General features: G+C 51.0%; 1 protein-coding gene across 2 annotated transcripts; it reads left to right on the top strand.

Moving 5' to 3' along the window:
- Positions 1-496: 496 nt before the first annotated feature.
- Positions 497-21,447, top strand: TOM1 (target of myb1 membrane trafficking protein). Of its 2 annotated transcripts, XM_065852804.2 has the most exons (16): positions 497-637; positions 8,051-8,135; positions 9,860-9,938; positions 10,076-10,225; positions 10,319-10,453; positions 10,702-10,848; positions 11,642-11,758; positions 12,184-12,317; positions 12,982-13,015; positions 13,581-13,686; positions 14,735-14,855; positions 17,279-17,354; positions 17,797-17,859; positions 19,530-19,589; positions 19,912-19,948; positions 20,053-21,447. In XM_065852804.2, the coding sequence occupies exons 1-16, from the start codon at positions 586-588 to the stop codon at positions 20,199-20,201; spliced, it is 1,545 nt and encodes a 514-aa protein (XP_065708876.1). In that variant the 5' UTR covers positions 497-585; the 3' UTR covers positions 20,202-21,447. The 2 variants fall into 2 exon arrangements, with proteins under 2 accessions (XP_065708876.1, XP_065708885.1); XM_065852813.2 differs by lacking the exon at positions 17,797-17,859.
- The last annotated feature ends 411 nt before the right edge of the window (positions 21,448-21,858 follow it).

Raw genomic sequence — 21,858 nt, forward strand, 5'->3', positions numbered from 1 at the left:
GCCCCCCCCCCCCCCCCACTCGTTGTGAACCGCACAGGGGACCCGAGCCAGTGACACGGGGCGGCGTTCGATCGTGATTCGCGTTGGCTATTCGCGCGTCCCCGTTGCCAGGGCCCGAGTGTCGGCGGTTGCAGCCCCGGCTCGGGCGGGCGGCGGCTCAGCCCGGTGCAGAACGCAGAGCTTCGCCCGGACCCGCTGCGCTCCAACTCGGGGTTACAGACAACGACACGCCCGTCACCGCGGGCTCCGCGTCTCCGGACACCGCCCTCGCTGGCTGATTTTCCGCAGCAGCGCAGCACGCCCGCAGACGGCGGCGGCTCCCGGTTCCTACGGGCCGGCGGGAGCGGGGACGCCCCGGCAGCAACACCGCCGTGCCTCGGCAGCTGCCGCGCACGGACCGGACAGCGGCGGCGTGGGGCCGGCCGGCCGGGCCCCGCCTCGCTCCGTGCCTCAGCCCCACGGCGGGGCCGGGCGGGCCCAGGCGGCGGCCGCTGGCGTCACAGCGGGGCCCGGGCGGAGACCCGCCCCGGCCTGGCGCTGCGGGTCACGTGAGCGGCGGCGTCAGCTGATCGCGGCGCGGCGGCGATGGACTTTCTGCTGGGGAACCCCTTCAGCTCCCCCGTGGGGCAGCGCATCGGTGAGCCCCCCGGACGCGCGCCCCCGACACCCTCCCCGCCCGCCCGCTCGCCTGTCCTCTCCCCCACCCCGCGCCCCCGGGGGCGCTCGCTCGCCCGCCGGACCCCTTTCTCCGGGAAGCGTCGGCCCCCGCCTTCGCGGCGGGACGGAGAGGCCGTCGACCAATGAGAGGAGATATCTACTCTGACTGACGGACATTGCCAACCAATAGTGAGCGCGCAGCCCGAGGCGTCTCCGCCGGCGGCCCCGCCAGCCAATCCGGGCTTGAGAGGGTCTTGAGGTGGCGAGGCGAAGTTTCCTTATTTAAAGGGACCGCGGACCAGTGGTCCGAGCCACGCCCCCCGGTAGAGGTGACGTCGGTGATTGGCTCGGGGCCATTCCCGCCCGCACCTTTTTGGGGGCTACGCGGGAGGGGCGGGGTCCTACCTGGTGTGGGGGACACAGCGAAGGTTGCTGATTGGCTGGGCTCCAGCTGCAGCGGCCTATCACGTTCTGGGCGGGAAGAGGCCACCTGCTCTCTGAGCTGCAGGCATCACCGAACTGGGGGCTGCGGGGGCAGAGGGGCTGCGGAGTGGCCTGGCCCTGGGGTGCCATAGCGCACCTCATTTCATGAGAGCTTCCCACCTGAAGGACGAGCACCCTGGACACCCCGGGGGTGGCTGCCCAGCCTGCGCTGCCCAGCACAGGGGTCTGGGACGAGCAGGGTCCAGAAGGGCCATGCCCTGGCTCTGTGGAGAGCAGATGTCCTGTGGCATGGCCCTTCTCGCGGGGCTGAGTACCAGCTCCAGCAGTGCAATCTGTGACCTCGCAGGCCTGCAGACACACAGTCTCTTTTAGCCCCTGTGTGAAGTCAGCTAGGTGAACACAGGAGAAGGATGTAGTCTGAGAAAGTGGAGCAAAGAGATGCTCTAGTTAGAAAGAACAAGACCATCAATAGCTATGCTGGTCTCAAAGCAGACATGCAGTTCTTAAAATACTTAGAACAATGCTTCTTTTCTTCCCATTTTGCCTGCGTGCCTTCAGGTTGTGCTTGAAGGTTACTGTTGCCTGTTTAAACTCTCCAGCTTGTGCAACTTCCATTTGTAAGTTTATGCACTTGCTCAGTCTTGCTTCTTGTCACTCATGCAGACCTTTGTTCTTCGCTGTGAACATCTGATCCCAGATTCAGTAGCTGTTGGTGTAGGTTGTGCAGCAGTTGCTTCCGTGGGCAAACAGCCTGCTGTGGCTGGGGTGGGAACAGACCAAGCAGCTGCTTTAGGTAAATGCTTTTATAAGTGATGCGTATTTTAGAAGCTACCCAAAGCATTGTCTGAATGATGTGGACAGGGCACACTGCAATGTGTATTGGGTAAGATAGGTGAGACACACTACAGCAAGGTGGGAGAAGGATCACCAGGGAAGGTTTTCTGTAACAAAAACCTCCAGATGATCTTTGATGTCTTCCCAGATGAATGTCACATGTTTCATTAAACTTCCCAGGAGAAGCCATCTCCAGCCCTTTCCACAATTAATGCTCTTTGATTTCCTCAGTGAATGTATCAGATATGGTTTTGTGTTTGGGTAGAGGCAATCTGAAGTTATCTTGCCCTCTGGATCTTCTCATCAGTACAGTAGCCAGACTGTAAGTGGGTTCGCTCTGGGCTTTGCTTTGATTAAAGGAGGGATTTTCAAGCAACAAACCCAACAGCAAAGAATAGGAAAAAGGTATTTCAGTATTTCAAGAGTGTTATCAAACAGGAGTTTAGAGTCCTTAGTACCAGAGGCGTGACAGTAGAGAGATCTTAATAACTGGGGTTGATTTGGATTATGCGAGTCCAAAGGGGTGGAGGAATTGCAGCATATGAGAAAGGAGCTAAGTGTGGAGGACTTGAAACAGCTAGTGGCTGAAAATATGAAAATTTTCTCCTTTTGAACATTGCCTATCAACATCCTGGGGACATGGAGAAATGCTATCCTCCCTGTTTAATCTCAGACGTGAACATGACTTACCCAAACTTGTTTGGTAGGTCTGTGGCAGCTCGTGTTGAACCCGTGAGCCTGATCAGCAAACCTGCACAGCACTGCTGCTTTGGGCTGTCTGCAGAAAGCTAATACTGCGTCCTTGTAAATCACTTGAGCAAAGTCATCTATGTCTGATAAAGCTTATAGAGTCTAAAATAGCTTCAGGTGAAGCCTACGGAATAAAAAAAAATTCCTCTGTGGGACACTGCAGCGACGATCTCAAATTCCTCCATTAATGTTAATCTAGCAAGTCCCATTTATTTTGCTGACAAGGAAACAAATGCTCAGACAATCTCAGTGATCTGTCACAGAACGCGTCAGTTGCGGAGACATAGATTTTCTAGCTTCTTACTCCCAGTCCTGAGATTTAGTTACAAAAATTGCCTCTGTCCTGTTTTTGGATGGTGATGTCGCTTCCTAAGTAAGATGGATACAGACTTGTTTGAGGGGGGACTTTGTTTGTTTTTTATTTCATTGTTTGGCTGGTTGGGGGGGGTTGTTGTTGTTTTGTGGATTTTTTTTTTTTCTAAACACAGTACTTCAGTGGAAAAGATTCCAAAGAGTGCTGGAGCATCGTAGTTTGGATTCCCCTCTCAAAAAGGAAACCCACTTTACCTCCATCTAAGAGCTAAGGGAAACTTCAAAATGGAAAATCTAAGTTCAAGGAGGTGCTCTGAGTGAGAGAACAGAGAGGAAACCACCAATGCTCTCTACTGACCGTGGAAGTCCTGAATAACTAGTAATTATAGCAATACCAAAAGGGACAGAGGCAGGTTATTTCAGCTATTTCAGCACAGGCAAGGGAGAGGAGTAACGGTGTGGGACAGAGAGGAAGAGGATTTTTGGGGATTGGGAGTTGGGTTAAGCACGAGAAGCAGGAAAAGTTGGGACTGTAAAGAGGGAGCAGGTAAGAGAGGCTCATGGGTGAGGAAGAGGGGCAGATACAGCACAATACACCAGAAAAAATCCCCACAGCTATTTGGATCCCACCTTGCAGGTGTCCCTAGAACCCCTCTGTGGGCTGGGACCGTGGGCGCTGGTGGGCAGATGTTGGCAGCTGTTGCCAGTAGCATTCTCCTCTCGGAGCCAGATGGCTACCTGCAAGGTAGCACTTCTCAAAAAGGCCTTGCCTTGCGTTCTGCGCCCACTCTATCTGGAGGAGATGGGGCAAAGGCCATGATTGGAGAGTCGTTTGATCTCTAAGAGTTTGAGCTGATTCACAGGAAAGAAGTCAGAGACACAAATACCCGCAGCACTGTGTCAGCACAAGTCGGTGTCCGTCACCATTCTTCAATTAGGTTTGGAGATGTATCTCTGTTCTCTCTAGAAAGCGTGTTGTCCCCTCCATCTTTGGAGGAGCGATACAGCTGGATGGGGGAGCCTGGACTGAGTTAGTGCTGAAGTTTCTTCAAGGGAAGCAAAAGCATGAGGCTCTGTAAGGAGACTTTGTACGGGACACTGGTTTGGGCTGGAGGGTTCATGGATTGAAGAGAGATTGGGAGAAAGGACTGTTAATGTTGCTTTCTGCTGATGCTACACTGCCTTGTGCAGTGAAAACACCTGTTGCAATGGATGAGAAGGTGCTCAATGGCTTTGCTGGAGAATTTAAAGCCAGCGAGACTGTGGGGAACGTTGGTTAAGGGCCTGACTTGGAGGAGGGGCACAGAGCCTCTGGTGAGCCATGGCAGAGCTTGTCACAGGCAAAGGGTTTCTGAGCAGCACCAGGCTGGTTATGAGACCTCCAGATCTGTGAAGGGGAACAAAGGGGACGGGAGCCTGCGCAGCATCTTCCGTCCCCAGCTCCCGTAGTTCCCCGTGCTACTGACCATCCTGCCAGTGTGCTGCTGCAGGGACACCTGGGTGGGATCGCCAGCCCCGAGGGCAGAGACAGCAAACTTGAAAAGAAGCAAAGCTGTGACATACAACTGTAACGTACAGCTCCGTTGTGTCAGTTACGCTGTGCTCAGAGTTCTTTCTTATCTGAGGATTCCAGATAACTTTTATAACCTAGTCATCAGGTTCAGGCACACACCAAATGCCAGGCAGGCAAAGAGTCAGTGCTCTGGTTCAACCCGTACCACAGTCCTCAGCGGTTCTGGGTCAACCCGCGCAATTTGTGAGGCAGCAGACTGGAATCAGGCAAACCCCAGTGCTGACACACCCGGGAAGCTGGACTGGCTGCCAAAACTGTGTGGCTTTGAAGCAGCTCCCTGAAGGGCCTCCTGTACCTTCAGCAGCCGGTTGGTTTCGGGCTTGAAGAGAGGCAGCATTCATACAGCATTCATACAGCATCCATATGCTCTCTGATAACCTCTGCCTGGGGAAATTCTCTGTGCCAGGTCAGGCTCGGCTTGTTAGCTGGCTCGGCTCATTAGCACACAGAAGCAGACGCTGCCTGATGAGCCCCATCAGGCAGAGCACTGGGCAGGCGGCACGGTCCTGCCGTTTGTGCTCACTGTTTTTAGGGACTCACTGCTGTCCCCAGCCATCCCGGGCTCAGATTTCATGTGGGGCAGACAGCTCATGTGCTAATTATGACTTCTAAAGTGGGGCCAGCCACCCTGAGCTGTCATGTGACTAATGAATAGACTTTGTTTTCTTCCCTTCTGCAGGCTTTAGTAAAAGAGTAAAGTTCAGGATTTCAGAGAAAACTCCAACATATCCTACTAGGCTTGGACGGTCCCTTAGGGCTTGGAAGCAAGGAGGATTAAAAGGGCATTAGTGCCAGCTCTCCCAAGGCCAGTTAGGCCAGGCCTTAACCTGTACTGGGTGAATTCAAGCACTTCATCCTCTGAAATGCCTCATGGTCACAGTCCTGTTTTCCATATGCCCTAATACTGCCCTTCCAGCTTTGCATTTTTTGAGCCTATGTTGCATTTATGGTAGGTTTGCTGCTTTCCTGCAGGTTTTCATTGGCCAGTGTGTGAACAGGGTAACAGTGAGGTGGTGAGTGTCACTTCTGAGGAAGCCCCATTTTCCCATAAGTGGCCAGCCAGGTGAAGGAGCACATGCGGTTTGTTTGCATTCCTTTCCAGAAAGCCAACCTGCTGCCCCACGGTGGCAGGACCAGTGTGTTTGGAGGAAAAGGGAGGGTAGGGATCAGGTCACAATGTGCCACGAAGCATAGGAAAGCAAGGAAAGGGTGTTTGCATATTCAGTTTATGTTTGCATACAGTGAAAATGAGGATGAGGAGGGTTGGGGAAACTTTTGAACAGCAAAGATTTGATGGTTAAAGGCAGTTTTAATTTAATCCTTGGATTCTTCTGTAGCTCAGAGCTTCCCAGCAGCCTGAGCCCAGTTCCCGAGTTATGGTTTTTTCCTTCCATGTATGGTGTGTTTCTTCAGGGGTGAGAAGGGTGGATGTGGACTTCCCTTCAGTAGAGCAACCCCTGTGTGATTGATTTGTGTGCTTCATTGCCAGAGGCAGCAAACAATACAGAGACACTTCTGGCTAGGCTGGGGTTCCAGCCGAGGTGTGTCATGAGCAGGAGGTGCTCCTCAGCGTGCTGGTGGAGAGCATGAGTGAAGGGTGGTTTGGTGACCACCTGTGCCAAATCCTTCAGACCGACCTGAACTTTAGTCTGTCTCATGGCAAGGCTGGCCCTGTGGTGTCCCAGAGCTGGAGGGAACCTGGAGCTCTGCTTCTGTACCAAGCCTTGATCCCAAAGGAGCCCTGACAGAAAACATTTTCCCCCTGTGTGTTACCAGTTTTACCCATTCATTGGTATATACTGTGGTGCACCAGACATGCTCCTCTGCAGCCCACTGCCCTGGAGGTGTTCTCCAATACACTACCCAACACGATGGCAGCTCCTGTGCCTCACTAAGGGACTTTAGATCTGCAAGAGACCAGGATTCTTATATAAAATTAATACTCAAAGTTACAAAAGTTCACCTGCATCGAGGGGCCTTCAGGATATTACAGCAGCAGCCAGACCTTCAGAAAGGTGGAAGAGCATCAAGAACTTTCTGCCATTCTCCTTCCCTTATTTGCCCTCTTTCATCTGGCTGTGGCCACAATGTACTCAGCGTAATCACAGTGTAATCAACGCATTCTGCAGTCAACAGAAAAGGTGGTGGCTGGATTGTGATAAGATTTGGATAAGTAGCTTCATGCCATGGTGTGTGAGCTGTGGGAGGGACACAAAGAGGCTGCATTGCCGAGTGCTTTGAATAACTCTCTACCTGACCCTTAAAAATGGGACATCTCAAAACATGATGGATGTGCTTACCCAGGCAGGAGGTTAAAAAAAATCTTTTTTTTCCTACGTTATGGCCCCATCCCGCTACAGCTCTGTGAATGGGCGTTTCATTTCATTCCCACAGAGGAATCATTACCTGCTGGGTCAAAATCAGGAAAAGGCAGCTCTGCAGAGGGAGGCCTCCTCCAAAGGGGTAGAGAACCCACAGCAGCAAGGACCAGGTGCTGAACCAGTCTGGCTAGTTTTAATTCCTTGCTCCAGTGCTAATTCAGGCTATGTACAGGATGGGAGAGCTGGAAAGGATGGTTCTAGTCCTGTTTGCTGCATCTCTGTGTTTCCCCATGGTTTGGAGAGTGCCTGGGTCCTGCCTGCCCCACTGCTGGTTCTCTTCCCACAGCCGCTGGGGCTGTCACTGAAGGCATCAGCCAGCGGGAGCGGCTAGGACCGAGACATGGCTGATTATAGGGTGGAGACACTGGTGCTCTCAGTAGTAGCTGCTCATTTCCCAAATCTCTGCCTTGAATAACATCAAGGCTGGCTGAGGAATTCCTAATTAAAGGGGACACGATCAAAGCTGAAATAATATTGCTTCGACTTCAGCCTCAGTCCACTTTTGTCCATTCTTCCCAGAGGCCAGAAGTTCTGGGGAAAGTTGTATATGTCAAACAAGAGAGAGCTCTGCTTTGGCTGTTTATGTTTGCTTGTTTGTTTTTGTAGGGCCTGTGTAAAAAAAAGGGTGTAGATTCTTTTGTCTCCTTAATTTGGTGCAAACCAAGTGTGGTGCCATTTGCCTCAGATCTGTGTCAGTGTGAGCAGACCAAACTCACGTTTTCTGGCCCTGCAGCAACAAACCAAATAAGCCCCCTTTGCTCCAGCTGTGGAGCTCAAGTCATGCTGAGCCCCCTCCATTCATGTGCAGGACACCAGAAATCAAGCAGTGTGTTGTTTGTGTGTTGGTAGCGTGGGTAGCGTGGGCAAAGTCGAGCAACCACCCATCCCAGCACCAGCCAGCCACTTGCTTTGGGGTGGTGACACCTAGCGGGGAGCACCTGTGGCCTGGACCTTGCAGCCAGAGTCACCTCCTTGTGTGTTGTGGTGAAAGCCAGGGAGAAGGTGGCTGGGGTCTGGGGTGTTGTGACAGCTGAACAGCAACCCACAAGCGTGCCAGCACTGCTCTCATCCTCACTGTGTTTTGGCTTCCGTTTTCCAGAGAGAGCTACTGATGGGTCCCTGCGGAGTGAGGACTGGGCTCTCAACATGGAGATCTGCGACATCATTAATGAGACTGAAGAAGGGTAAGGGATCTGGCAAGGGTGCACATTCAGCAGCAGGTCCCAGTATAGCCTGTAATGCTACATCCCTACACTGCAGTGGTAGCATGCACTGGTGGAGGTAATAAGCCAGGCTTCCCAACAGTCCCTTAGATGAGACTCTGCTTGTCAGAGCATCTGTTAAATGCTTCCCTGTAATCTTCTGGAGAGCTGGGAGCCATTTAAGCAGGCTTTATGGTCCCCAGAGAAACCTCGATTCAAGTCAGGCTGCCTCCCGTCTCCCAAAGGCATAGTTGCAATTCCTCCACTTTGGTTTATTCCTCCTTCAATACCCTTCTCTTTCTCTCCTCTGTAAATATAAAAATCTGATGGCTGGTGACTAAAGAGATAGGAAAATCTCAGGCTGCTATTTGGTCCTCTGACTGTGCAAGTCCTGCTGGGGTTCACTTCTCAGGTATTTTCATGTATGATCACTCAGGCATGCGCAGAGTGGATGGGGAAGCCCTTGTCTCCCTCTCCCTGCAGAGAGATGTTCAGAAATCTGCCAGACTCATTAACTCTGGACCTAGGAATTTGTCAGGGAATTCAAAGGGGACTGCTCCTTCCCACAGTGGAGGTGTGAAGAACAGCATGTAAAAAAGAAGGTGCTACATGGAATAAAAAAGTGTAGGTTTCACTCCTGCTGTCCTACCCCACAGTGATGCTGACAGGATTAGCAAGCTCAGCCTTCAGCTTCACAGTTGCATGAAAACGGAGTCAAGCATCTCTGCTCACAGATCTGTCACTGCTTCTTTTCCATACTGTCCTCACAGTGCAAATACGCCTGTCTCAGCCCACAGTTCTCAGTCTAGAGCTGTATCCACTTGGTGTTTCAGTTCTGTCCACCTGACAACGCAGCTGTACCCTCCTGGCGTGGTGAGCTCTCCCATTGCCTTCTAATGTCCATCCATGGCAGCCATGCTGCCCCGTGGGCCAATACACTCCTGCCCTCCTTGTTGCCTCCATGTCTCTACCCCACTCTTCTCCTCCAGCTCTGCTGCTCTTCCAGCCCAGCCTCTCTTCGTGTGTGCTGCCAGAGCGTGTTAGATCACTTGTGCCCTCTCACAGGACCACATTGGGGTGAGACTGCAGTGCTTCTCCCCTCTGAGAATAGTTAAGGAGACCCTGCTATGCTGCTGCTGTCTTGGCCACCTGCAATATAGACAAGATTTTGCTACTGTGTCTCCCCTGCTGCTTTTTAGCCCACTTTCCTCCAGGGAAATGTTGTTAAACTGCTTCTCTTTCAGTAACACAGGGATGGCTGCAGCTTGCTCTTTCCTTCACGCTTCTAACCCACGCCAAGCTTTCTTGTGATCTCCCCCTCTACAGTCTTTCTGCCATGGGATTTTGCTCTACCCCCGCTGATATTTTTGTGTTGTTTTCTTTAACATTTTGGAAATGCATTTCTAACATTGCTTTTACTCTGCTCTCTGTTGTGTCCTGTACACCTCGAGTTGTTGCAGACATCGGCACAGAGGCCTCCAACTTCAGTAACAGCATTTAAAAGCAGGACCCCTCTCCTTTTGCAAGAACCACAGGCAGAAGCTGCTTCACCAGTCATTTCTTCAAGCCTCCCTGAAAACATGGTGGGGAACATCGTGGCCACCTGCTGAGCATGAGGATCCAGAGCCAGTGGCTGTTGTGCTTTCCCTCTCTGTAGATAGGTCTCAGTCTTCTTATGATCGTTCTTCATCTGATTTCTCTTGCAGGCCCAAAGACGCTTTCCGAGCCATTAAGAAGAGAATTGTAGGGAATAAGAACTTCCACGAAGTTATGCTGGCTTTGACGGTGAGTGGTCAGGGCTCTTTCCCAGCTCTGTGATATCCTGCTGTAAAGCTGAGTCCCTGGCTGAAAATACCTAAAGCCAACAAGGAGAGCACATGTAGGCAGAGAAGGCCATAGCTAATGCTTTGTTGCCTTTGAAGGTCCTGGAGACATGCGTGAAAAACTGCGGCCATCGCTTCCATGTCCTTGTGTCCAGCCAGGACTTTGTAGAAGGTGTCCTGGTGAGAACAATCCTGCCGAAGAACAATCCACCTGCCATAGTGCATGACAAGGTGCTGACCCTCATCCAGGTGAGCCAAGAAGCATGAGCATCTGTACCAGTTCAGACAGTGTTTGTCTTTAAGTGTAAATGATGATGAGCTGTACTGTCTCCTTCTCCCCAGTCCTGGGCAGATGCCTTCCGCAGCTCACCAGACTTGACTGGTGTCGTCGCTGTCTATGAAGACCTGAGACGGAAGGGCCTGGAGTTCCCCATGACTGATCTGGACATGCTGTCACCCATCCACACACCACAGAGGGTATGGGAGCATGGCTGAAGAGAAGGGTGTTAGGTAGCTGCCATTCCCGAGCTATGAGGGATCTTTAGGAACTCTAGTTTGCCTTTAGAGGGCTTGTGGGGAATGAAAAGCTCCAAGACAGCTTCTTTGCTGGAAGAGCTTTTGAAAGCAGATGGGGAGTTGCCAACAACATTTCTGTCTACTGCCCTGTCAGCTGTGAGTGTCTAACATCTCCTTCTCTCTGTCACTTTTCCCACCTCTGTCTGTAGACTGTGTATAGCTCCAACTCCAAATCTGGGCAGAACTCACCTGCAGTGAACTCCCCTCAGCAGATAGAGTCCATCCTTCACCCTGTCACCCTGCCCGCTGGGAGAAGCACATCCAGCGACACACCCATCACGCCCACACCAGAGCAGGTGAGTTGGACACGAGCTCCGTGCTGCTGCTGACCCTCCCTACCTTTGGAGGTTGTTTCACAAACACTGGGACCTGGTCCTTCCCCAGCCTCTGTCCTCACAGAGCCATTCCTCTAAAGCACAGTCCCTCGAGAGCTCCCCAGAGCTCCACAGTGGTCACAGTGATGAGCTGGGATACTCCAGACATGGAAAGGTTATATTTTCCTCAGACAGGGCTGCTTGCAGGTAGGGGGAAGATCTAGCTATAGGGAAGTGGGGAACAGAGGTGCAGAGGTTTTGACTGAGGTCTTTGTAGTGCAGTACAGCAAAAGCTTGCTCAGTACATGCCTCCTTATCATCTGTTTATCTTGTCTTGCTGATGATTTTAAATCAACCCTGTCTGGCTATGTGATTACCAAAGACTCTCTCACTTGCTTCCCCATCCTCTTTTCTCCTTCCTCACCCTGACTTCATATGACACCATGTTCAGCACCAAACTTCCAGCTGTTGAGAGGCTGCATCCCCTTGCAGAATAGAGGGTATGAAATGTTCTCAGGAGGCTCAATAGCAGCTTGTGAAACCAGAGGGATAAAGCTTCAACTCTGCACTTAGCAGAAGCTCACCTTTTGAATGGGAATTTGTTTCCTTCTCTTACACTGCTTTGGAAATGAAATTATTTGAATGACTGTCACACAGGAGCTGCTAGCTGTGCAGAGATCAGAATCAGAACAGATCGTAACACATGGAGTGCACTGTCATCCAGAGCTACCTCAGTCTTCCCCGGCAGAGCTGTCACTTCCCCTCCCTTTTGCAGATCGGGAAGCTGCGCAGTGAGCTGGAAGTGGTGAATGGGAACGTGAAGGTCATGTCGGAGATGTTGACAGAGCTGGTGCCCTCCCAGGCTGAGCCTTCAGACCTGGAACTGCTGCAAGTAAGGAGCACTGGCGAGGCAGAGGGCTGGCACACGCAGCTTGATTTAAAAATGACTTGATAGACTGAGACATGACACTTGCCAGGCGTGGAGAACAATTGGACAGGCTTATCGGAGAGAGATGGGATAAGGGAGGCACGGGTAAGGTGGAGTTTCAACTGCAGTACTGAGGCTGGAATCATCTCACATGGGGACTTGTAGTCCCCGAGGGTTTCTCTTCCTGAGTAGTGCATTACACAAGAGGCATACAATTATTGTCTGTAAAGCTCAGACTCAGTTTACGTCTCAGTTTAATTCCTGCCCATCAACCCTTCCTAATAGACCCCAGTAGCCTCTAGGGTCTGTCTGTCCCAGTCAGATTTCCAAATCTGTGGGTGCTCAGCCTTAGCCTGATCTTTGCGGTAACTTTTCCCTGCTGTGAGCAGGAGCTGAATCGGACATGCAGAGCCATGCAGCAGCGTGTGCTGGAGCTGATTCCCCATGTCCTCCATGAGCAACTCACCGAGGAGCTGCTCCTCATCAATGACAACCTGAACAATGTCTTTCTGCGCTATGAAAGGTACCTTTCTTCTCCCTTCTCTGCCCTGCTTTTCCACAAGAGTTTACTGCCCCTTGAAGGCCTTCTACCCCATGCTTTTGATCTGCTCATGAGTATAACACTCAAGATGTATGAGCTTGTGTCATCCATCTTGGAGAACTAAGTCAATTCTGTTATTGCTGATTATTCCTGTCTATTCAAAACTGCTGTGTGTAAGTTACTGATGAAAATATAAGGATGTCCTTGTGGCATAACCCGGAAGGAGGGAACTGCGTGGGAAGAACGGGTTTTCTAGCTCTGAGGCAGATGGGGACATAAAGGACTTGCCCAGATGGGATCAGCACCCATTTTTTCTTTCTGCTATTCAAACCCATCTCTTACACTAGGATGAAGTCTGGAGAATTTAGTTCCTGTGCCTGTATGGAGAGCTGAGTTTGCACCATATTGGTTCAAAGTAGTTTTGGAGATCACAACAAGTTTCCTTACATCACCTCTCAGGAGATATCAACTCTGTGGGCCTTGTTGTTGTGTCTTTGGTATTGAAGAGGATTTGGTTCCTGAACCATGTTACCCTCTTCTTAGTATGCAGGAAAGCGGAGGCTGTACCAAACCTTATAAGAGATCTCATGGACAGTGAGTGAATAAGCACATGCTACTGAAATGCATCCTGTCGTCTTTCTTGCAGGTTCGAGCGTCTTCGGACAGGACAGCCTGTTAAGGTAACTCAGAGCAACCATTCCCCTGTGCAGCTTGGTTTGCATCCTGCAGGTCCAGCAGTGTTCTGCTGAAGTGGAGAGAGGTTCAGTCTGCCCCACTTATAAGCCACAGGCTTTGCTCTCCCAGCCCAGCTGCACCAGGCCATGCTGGTGTGTAGGACACTCCAGTTCCCACTGCTCACCTCTTCCTCCCTGCCAGTGAGAGCCTTCGTCTCACCTGAAGAGCAAGAGCAAGAGCAGACCAGCACCAGTTCTGGTTTTCCAGTACTGAACATTGAGATGACTAATTCCCATATGAGCCTCCCTTTGTCCTCTGAACCAGCACCTACCCTACTCACTGATACCCAGCAGAGCTGGCAGGATACCAAGCCATCTTCTGCCCTGGGACATTATTCCCAGCCAGTCCTCTGAGCACTGTCCCCTTTCTCACAAGGGAAAGCTTCATGGCTGGTATCTTTCAATGGATACAAAAAGGCTTCCCTCTCCAGTATTAATGAGCTAGGATTGTGGGGTCAGGATGTCTGAGGTTCAGAAACTTTCCACCATCTTCCTTTGTTTTCCTCCAAAGGCACCAAATGAGGCAGAGAACAGCTTGATTGACCTGGGACCTGGTACTTCTGCAGTGAGACAGCCTGAAGTCACCAACAACCTTTCCTCTCAGCTGGCTGGAATGAGTATGTTGCCATACAGTTTACCCCTCAGCCCTTCTCCTGTGCTGCTTTGGGAATCCTTTCATGCCCTTGAATTGCCTCACAGAATTATTTAGTCACATTCATGAAGTAACTTAGAGAAGTAGGGTGTATTGTCAACTAATAAACTCCTGAAGAAACTTGTATATGCCCCAAGGCACACAAGCAATAATCTCAGCATCCACACCTCATGTTGTGCAGGAGGTGGGCATTACTTCAGAAGGACCTCAGCATTAGGCTGTAGCTGAGGAATGGATCTTCCAGCAGGGCAGGGGAGAGAGCTCCTCCCTCTCCAATGCCCAGCAGCAGTGCCGTTACCTCACTTGCTGTGTGGTGTCAGGCTGACCACTGAGGTCTGGGAGAAGAAAAGCAGCTGAGCGATGCTGCAAAGGCAGCCATGGGCTCAGGATCCAGCATTTGACAAGTGGTTTACTCAAAAAGCCTGATAGTCCCTGAGGGTTCTTCAAGACATATCAACACTCTACATAGCACTGCCTGAAGCTCTCACTAGCTGTGAGCATATTCAGTACAGCCTGAATTCAGCTACAGAAAATTGGCAAGACTGTTTTTTCAGACCAGATATTTTTCAATTCAGGGTTTTTGAGATGATGCCTGAGTCATGAAAATCCACTCATTTGTCTCAGAGGTGCTTGCCCAGAAAAAAGCACAGGTTATCCTCTTCTGCAGGCTACGGAGCAATTCCCTCTGAGTTGTCTTAAATAGCCAAGAACATCTAGCTTACAGCATCAGGGCAGTAAATTGATGCTGCTGCTGCTGCCTCCTGAAACTGAGCTAAAAATATCTGCTGAGCAGGCGAAGAAACTGCTTCTGTTACTTCATCCACAACACTGCACACACGCATAGACTGTGGGCAGGATAGAGGAGTGGGCCTGGAGCAGTTTAGCCAATTCTGATGCCAGTTTCCCGCAGTTTAGCTAATTCTGATGCCAGTTTCCCACCTAGCACTCTCTAAGCCCCCAGCCCTCCATTTACTACTCTGTTCTGCCTGCTCACCCTGCTTTCCCTCCCACAGACCTGGGCTCGAGCAGCGTAAGTGCAGCGCTACGCTCCCTCGACACCTCTGGCAAGCTGGAAGAAGAGTTTGACATGTTTGCCCTGACCCGCGGCAGCTCGCTGGCTGAGCAGCGCAAAGAGTGAGTGTAGCAGCCCTGCTCTGTCCTGTCCTGCCTTTTTCTTGCGGGGGGGGGCGCTCAGGGTAACTGGGGCTGTGACCCCAACCAGCAGCAGCAGCTCCTGGGAGACAGTAGGATGTGAAACTGCACTCTTCTGACACACAGTGTTTGTAGGATGACCTCTGTGTTCCCAGTCTTTCTGCTGCCATCATCTTCACAGTGTCCTGCTGGGCACAGGAAGAAAGAAGCAGCCTCTACATGCGCATGTCCCTCACCGCTGGGTAACGGACTATGGTGCCACCTGTACTGAGGAGGCTTAGTGTCTGGATGTGAGGGTGTGGAGTGGGACTGGCTGAATTTTCTTGTCTGTCTCTGAACGCACTTGCCCTGACTGGGATGATGTCGAGTTTGGGAATCGCTGAATATCGATGCAGCCTGATGGCAGAGTATTGAACTAGATTGTAGGACATATGCAGGCAGTTGTGGTTTGCAAGGCAGGGCACTGCTCTGTGCCTCAGCTTCCCAGTTGGTGAGTGGGACTGATGTCTCTTCCTCCATAGTGTGTTTGAGATCTCCTGGTGTAAAGCACTAAGAGTTGGGTCTGCATAGTACTGGCTGAACTGAAGGAGACTCATCTCTACTGCAAAGAGAGGATTCCTGAATCCTTGTTCTGGGAGGAGCCAACAAGAGCCGTTCTGACCAGATCCCTTTGGCTTGAGAGACTGCAGCTGATCTCTCTCCGTTTTGCCTGTCAGAGCCATCCGCTGCTCTCCAGCAGTTACCAAGAAGTAGAGCCCACAGGCACATGGCTGCCTCCCACCCTCAAAGACCTATGCTCCCAATCTCCATCCAGGGGAGCACCTTGTTCTCCAGCTGGGCAGTGGCAAGTCAGTGTCTCTTAAGGATGTCTCCTTTCATTCCTCTGTCTCAGACTGCTTCGGGTAAAAATGGTGGGGAAGTCCGTGGCCTACACACAACTTCATGTGCTTTGCCAATGGGTGTCCCCACCATTTTTACTGTGGGTTGTGCTGCCTGAGGACAGAGGCAGTCCAGGACAAAAAAACAGTGGTGCCGACAGCACCCAAACTGGGGCTGTAATCCGAGCCACTGGTATGTGCCCAGTCAGTGCTGGAGGCTAAGGGAGATCTGGGCAGGGGTGCAATCGTATCCTCTGTGGCGCAATCCTTAACAGCCTGAGGCTTGTGATCTCTGCACAAGTAAAGAGACATCTTCTATTTATTCCTCACTGCCCTCCATCTGCCTGCGCTTGCACTCCTGCCAGGTGGCCTCTGCTCTCACTGGCTCAGGCTTCACATTTCACTCACCAGTCTCTTCTCTCAGCAGACCCATTGCCCTGCTGCTCCCGGACGGGACGTGCTGGCAGGAGACACAGGCAGGGCTGGTGGGGTTTTTTCCTGACGCCCCTATTCTTCATGTGTGTCTCGGTGAAGCAGTGCTTGAAACACCTCAAGCCTTTCCTGCCGTTCTTCCTCATCAGTGGCATGATAGCAGCATTGTACTTCATCCTTGATGCCATTGTCCACAGCGGCCCCTTCACTGATGAGCACTTCTTCGAGAAGTTTGAGCGCCGGTGGCCCAAGCCCCTGGCCCTCCACAAAAACAGCTCCACTTGACAGTCTGCTGGATCTGCGAAAAGGGGCCTGGGAGCAGCTGAAGAGGAGACTTGTGGAGAGTTTCTGGGAAGGGCTTCATTCTCCCAGCACGGACGGACTGTTTTCCCCACTCTGCACAGATCAAATGGTGACGCGTGGCATTAGCCTGGTATCAGCGTAATGGGGACACAGAAATGTAATGAGGGAGGTTATGGGTGAGATGTGTCTGTGTGTGGAAAGAGTTTGCTCTAATGGTGCATTTTGAGACCCTGAAGCAGCACTAGGCTTTTCTGATCATCCAGTCTCACCTCCTATGTAGCATAGACCAGTGAGTCTCTGCCACAATCAGTTCTTGAGCAGTATCAGTTAAAGAGATGTTTTTGAGCTGTGTTTGTGTCTGTGAAAGTAGGTCAGTATGTAGAAGCTTGTTGCTCAAATCCTTTCTAAAGCAGCTGTAATCTTCTGGTCAGTCTGTGTTAATTATCTCTCTTCTGTAGTGAACCCCAGAGCAGATGAGTGTCCTTTCTGTAAGTCTGTGGTTTTGGTCTGTTGGATGGCTGTTTTCATATGATGCCTTGTCATCCTCCTTTCTTGTGCCAGGGCTGTCCTGTAGTATCCCACAGTGATGTTGCAGTGCATAGATTAGTCTGTTTTGTGGTGGGCTACACCTTTCGTAGGGGTTTTGCACACCTTTCTGGAAGCTCTTGGGAGCAGAATGACATGAGGTGAAAAGCTGCATAATCAGAAATACTGAATATATGTTTAGGAGTTCCTACTCTTCACTCTCAGAGATCTTATCAACCTGTATGTTATCTAACTTCATGCTTTCAGGGTAAAGTACGAAGATCCTCAGGCCTCCAAAGGACTCGCTGGTGCCCTGGATGCCCGGCAGCAGAACACAGGAACGGTAAGTGGCCACAGAGCTTTTAGTGCGTCAGCAGGAATGGGAGTATCCTCCTTGCTCACCAACACAATAAATGTGCTGTCTGTTTGGAAAAAATCAACTGCTTATCATGACTGATTATAACTTGCATTCTCCACCAACCTGCATTTCCTGCCTGGGCTCTATACCTCACTCTTTAAACCCCAGAGGTGGGGGACTATGGAAAGTCTGGAGTTGACTCTGTCAGTAACAGGATGAACACCTTATATCTGCAGAGAAATTTCCACCTGGAAATGTATGCTTTATTTCTCTTCAAGAGGTTTCCAAGTCCACTTGCCTTCTCTCTGCCATCAAAGAAGGAGACCACCAGTATTACTGTGTTCTTTCCCCCACGCTAAACCTACCACCTCCCTTCTCCCTCACCATCTGTGATAGCAGCTTTCAGTGCAGCCTCTCTCTCAAGCAGGGGGAGTCTGGTGCCACTAGTGATGGAGCCCAGCTGACTAAGTGGATGATGCGGCAAGGAATGGTGAGATGGTGGAGTGCCAGCAGGGAGGAAGGAGGTTGGGGCTGCTGAACTAGAAGTGGTACTGGCACAGCACATGAGGATGCACAGCAAACATCAGCAGTAATCATGGGCTAGGCCAGTAGTGGAGGCCAGAGCTGGGAAGGAAGCAGGCAGAGTGTGAGTCCTTCCTCAAGGAAACATGTCTCTAGGAAAAAATCCTAGGAGCGAAGAGAGTGTGTGACACTCTTTGAGCTAGAGAATGGCCTGTTTTGGGGTGGATGTCTGGGGCAGAGATGCTAACTGGTGGCATCATGAGGAAGGCTGCTGCCATTCATTCCCCCTGCAACCTCTCCTGCTCAACATGAGCTGACTCATTTGGAGGAAAACACATTTTGGCTTTTACCCTCTTCTAGGCCTCCTCCTCTAGCTAAAGTGTTAGAGCATTCAGGCTGCTGAGTTTTGTGTTTTGGCAGCAGGAATTCCTTTGATTACATCCTCTCAGGCACACAGAAGCTTTGACACACTCCCAGATTTGAAGCTTGGTAGCCTGTCTTCTTGAAACGGGTACTGCTCAGACTGATGTCTGCTCTAGGAAGCCTCCCCACATGCTGTCCAGTTGTTTTGAATGCACTTCTACCCCAAAGAGTTCCTCTCTGGATAGACAAAGCCAGTTCGCTTTTAAGCTTCCCTAATCTCACACATCCTCTTCCATCCCCATTGATCCATCTGCCAGCTGTGGTAACTGTGGTAACGCTCCTTGGTTTGGGGAAACCTGCCTGTCCTTGGTAAGAAGGCTTTGCTCTTTTTCTTGGTCTTGCTCTTTTCCTGAGAGCAAGGGAGCTATATATATTAGGAGACTAATAAATAACTTCCCACAAATGCTCTATCATGCTTCTGCTTGTGGAGTCTCTAGCAAGGGCTGCTCCTTGCTCAGCTTTGTTCAGGAGCTTGTGACTGGAAAAAAGGATCTGGGTTTTGAATCAGACTTGGTTTGCTTCAAGGTTGTCTCTGTCCACTAGGAAGGTGTCTCTTTGCTGCTTAAATTGGCCAGGGACATGAAGCCTTCTGAGCAAGCCTCATCCCTACTGGAAGTAAAATCTACTTTAATTGTAAAGGACTTTCTCTTTGATGGGTCTGTTTCTGTAGTTTGGTGTGATGTCAAATTCTGCTGTGCTCCGTGATCCTACCAGGGAATCACTTCTCGGGAGATGTCATTCCCCCTTAATGTGGTGCCAACCTGGCATGTCCAATATCTTCAGCATCACAGACTTTGACATCAGACTGTCACTAGTTTGTAGAAAGGAGAAGGTGTGGAGAAAAACACATCTCTTTTTCTCTGGCTGCCTAACACAAGCAGCCAACTTCTGCCTAGTGAGTTCTCACCAAAATTGAAAGCTTGGTCCAGTCCTAACATCCCAAAGCCAACCATCAAACCCCAGATGCTTTGAATGGTGTGTACCCTGGAAACTGTGTGTGTCTGGGTGTGGATGGGGCAGAGGAAGCAGGTGATTGGTGGCATTGGTAGCTGGGATTGCTTTGCAGTGGCACTGGCTGGGTTTGGAAGGGCCTGAGCTGACTGAACAGTGGAGCGAGAGGGTTAGCTTTTGGGTCAGGCTTTCTGTTTGCAGACTGGGTTTCCTGGAATATCCTGTCTTTTCTTGGCCTCATCACTCTTTTTCCTCCTGTCCCAGGTGCCGGTTGCCCAAGCCAACTTCATGGAAGACATAGAAAAATGGCTCTCCACTGATGTGGTAAGTGAGGAGCCAGCAGTCCTGCGAGATTTTGTCTGTGAGGCTGGATTTTAGGCAGGGTACAAAAGTGCTGGCACTGCGGAATGTGTGGCACAGGCTGCTCGGAGGCAGAAGGGGAGAAAGAACCAAGGACACAGGATCTGGGATAACACACCAGTATAAAGGCATAGCTAATGAAGCGAGGCTCAGGGGCGCTCTAACCTGTTTGTACTCTAGAAGTGGGGGCAGCAGTATCCCATCTCTCTCCATGCAGACAATTAATCACATCTGTGGAGATGCCTTTGTCTACCTTGCTTCTAACCATGCCCTTCCCCTTCCCTAGGGAGAGTCAGAAGATGCAAAAGGTGTCACCAGCGAAGGTAAAACTTACCAGCCAAGCCCTTTCTCCAGCTGTTCCTGGCAGCACCTTGGCTCTTCCACAAACCTCCCTCCTTGCTAATCCTCTGCTCTTCTCTTGCCCCAGAGTTTGACAAGTTTCTGGAAGAGCGAGCAAAAGTTGCGGACCGGCTACCCAATTTGTCCAGCTCCTCAGCAGGGACGTCCACCTCCCCTCCTGCTGCCAGCCGTCATCGGAAGCAAGAAAAGGAAGACGATGCCATGTTTGCCTTGTGAACATTGTGGACTGGTGTGCCGTGGAGCAAGAGGCTGTGTGTGCTGTTTTGCTTGCCTCCGACCAGGGGCCAGCAGGGGAAGGACTCTGTCCCCTTCCTCCACTCTCTTCCTGTTTCCCCTTTGAGTTGTTTTTACTTTTAAGCTGCTTTCAGATTTCAGATAATCTTTGTTGTGTTTAGGGATGTCACACAATAGACTTGTGAAGGGGGTTTTCAAAGCTGCTAGAGAATGTGGGAGTTCAGTGGTCTTTTTTTTTTTTAATTTTGGTACAGTGTGGGCTAAGTGGATGGAGCTCCCCATCCCCGTCTCCAGTGAGGTAGTTAGAGATCTTGCCCATGAAACAGGAGAGGCTGCAGTCTGCTGCTGAAATCATTCCTGCCTTGGCTCTTCCCTCAGCCCATCTCTAGGATGGCTCTCTAGCCCTCTGCCTGCCAGTGTTGGACTGGAAAGCAATGAGGAAGCGAAGCATCACAGGTGGCAGAGGAGGAACACAAATGGTATAATAGAGGCGCACTGTTGCTCTAGTCTCTTGCACAAGTGCTTGTGGTATGCAACACCTTCCCACTCACAACCTCTTCTCTTCCTCTTCCCTTCCTCCTGCTCCCCACCATTTTATCCAGAATCCCACCCACAGCTCGAATGTTTCCGTTGTGTCACCAAAGCCCTGGGCTGCGCACAGGGCTTGAGCTGCGAGCGGTGCCCCAGGCTGAAGGGTAGGATGTGCCTTCGGCAAACTCTTTGCAGTTAATTTAATTCTCCCATCATAATACTTTTCTCCCCTCTTTTCCCAATGCGATCCCACCTCCCTCTCTCACTTCCACTGATGCCTTGCACCATGTTGTGGGGAGTCTCTCTGAGCCTCTCATCAGGCCAACACTGCAGACTCCCTCTGGGTAGCTGTTTGTGCTGGGGGTGAAGAGCTATGTTCCCTAAAGCAGGAGGCTCTTAGATCAACACCATTATAGCAGCGAGGCAATGCTATTGCTGGAGCAGCTTGCTCAGCTCGTGAGCACCAAGGTGAAGTGAGACATCAGTCATCTCATGCCTGCAGCAGCCAGGAGTTCCTTTGCACAGGGGGAGAAAAACGCTTCCGAGCAAACCCCACATGCTGCCCAATTGTAAAAGGCAGCCAGGGCGGAGGTTGCCAAGCCTGGGGCTCCTGCTCGTGGGATTTCTTGTTGAGCATGGGAGAGTTGCCTTTTTTTTATTGCACATTAAAGGAGCAAAGTCTTGAGCTTCCCTTGAAGATATGCGTGTGCTGTCAGTGCTGGTGTGGGGAGGGAGGGAGCCTGGTGAGGAGAAGAAAAGTGCACCTGTGCAACCACATTCGCTCTGCTCAAAAAGGCAAGGGCACTGTGGTGTTGAGACAAGGCAGGGCATGGGGGCTGAGGGTGCTGCCAGCCAAGGCAGGCACTCACAGCTTTTTAAGCACAGTTGCCTGGGGAGGTGACTACAGCCCATCTCAAAATAGCAAGAGGGTGAACTACCTCCTCTTCTTAACCTCTCTGCCTTGTGACCAGATCCAAATGCCCACCTTGCAGCCCATAAATCACTTAAAGGCATGCAAGAAATACAGTTGTTACAAAAGGGCGCTCTAGTATTCACAGGGAGTCTTCAGCTGTCCACATCTCATCCCCTGGTGTCCAGCTGAGTGGAA

Source organism: Patagioenas fasciata, chromosome 1 (assembly GCF_037038585.1).
Source record: "Patagioenas fasciata isolate bPatFas1 chromosome 1, bPatFas1.hap1, whole genome shotgun sequence".
NCBI classification, from domain to species: domain Eukaryota; kingdom Metazoa; phylum Chordata; class Aves; order Columbiformes; family Columbidae; genus Patagioenas; species Patagioenas fasciata.

Bases quoted from the DNA above. Each gene is read 5' to 3' on its own strand.
- TOM1 (XM_065852804.2), top strand. From the start codon at position 586: ATGGACTTTCTGCTGGGGAACCCCTTCAGCTCCCCCGTGGGGCAGCGC. The intron at 17,355-17,796 runs GTAAGTGGCCAC...TCTCTCAAGCAG, and splicing joins GGCAGCAGAACACAGGAACG to GGGGAGTCTGGTGCCACTAG. The intron at 19,590-19,911 runs GTAAGTGAGGAG...CCCCTTCCCTAG, and splicing joins AATGGCTCTCCACTGATGTG to GGAGAGTCAGAAGATGCAAA.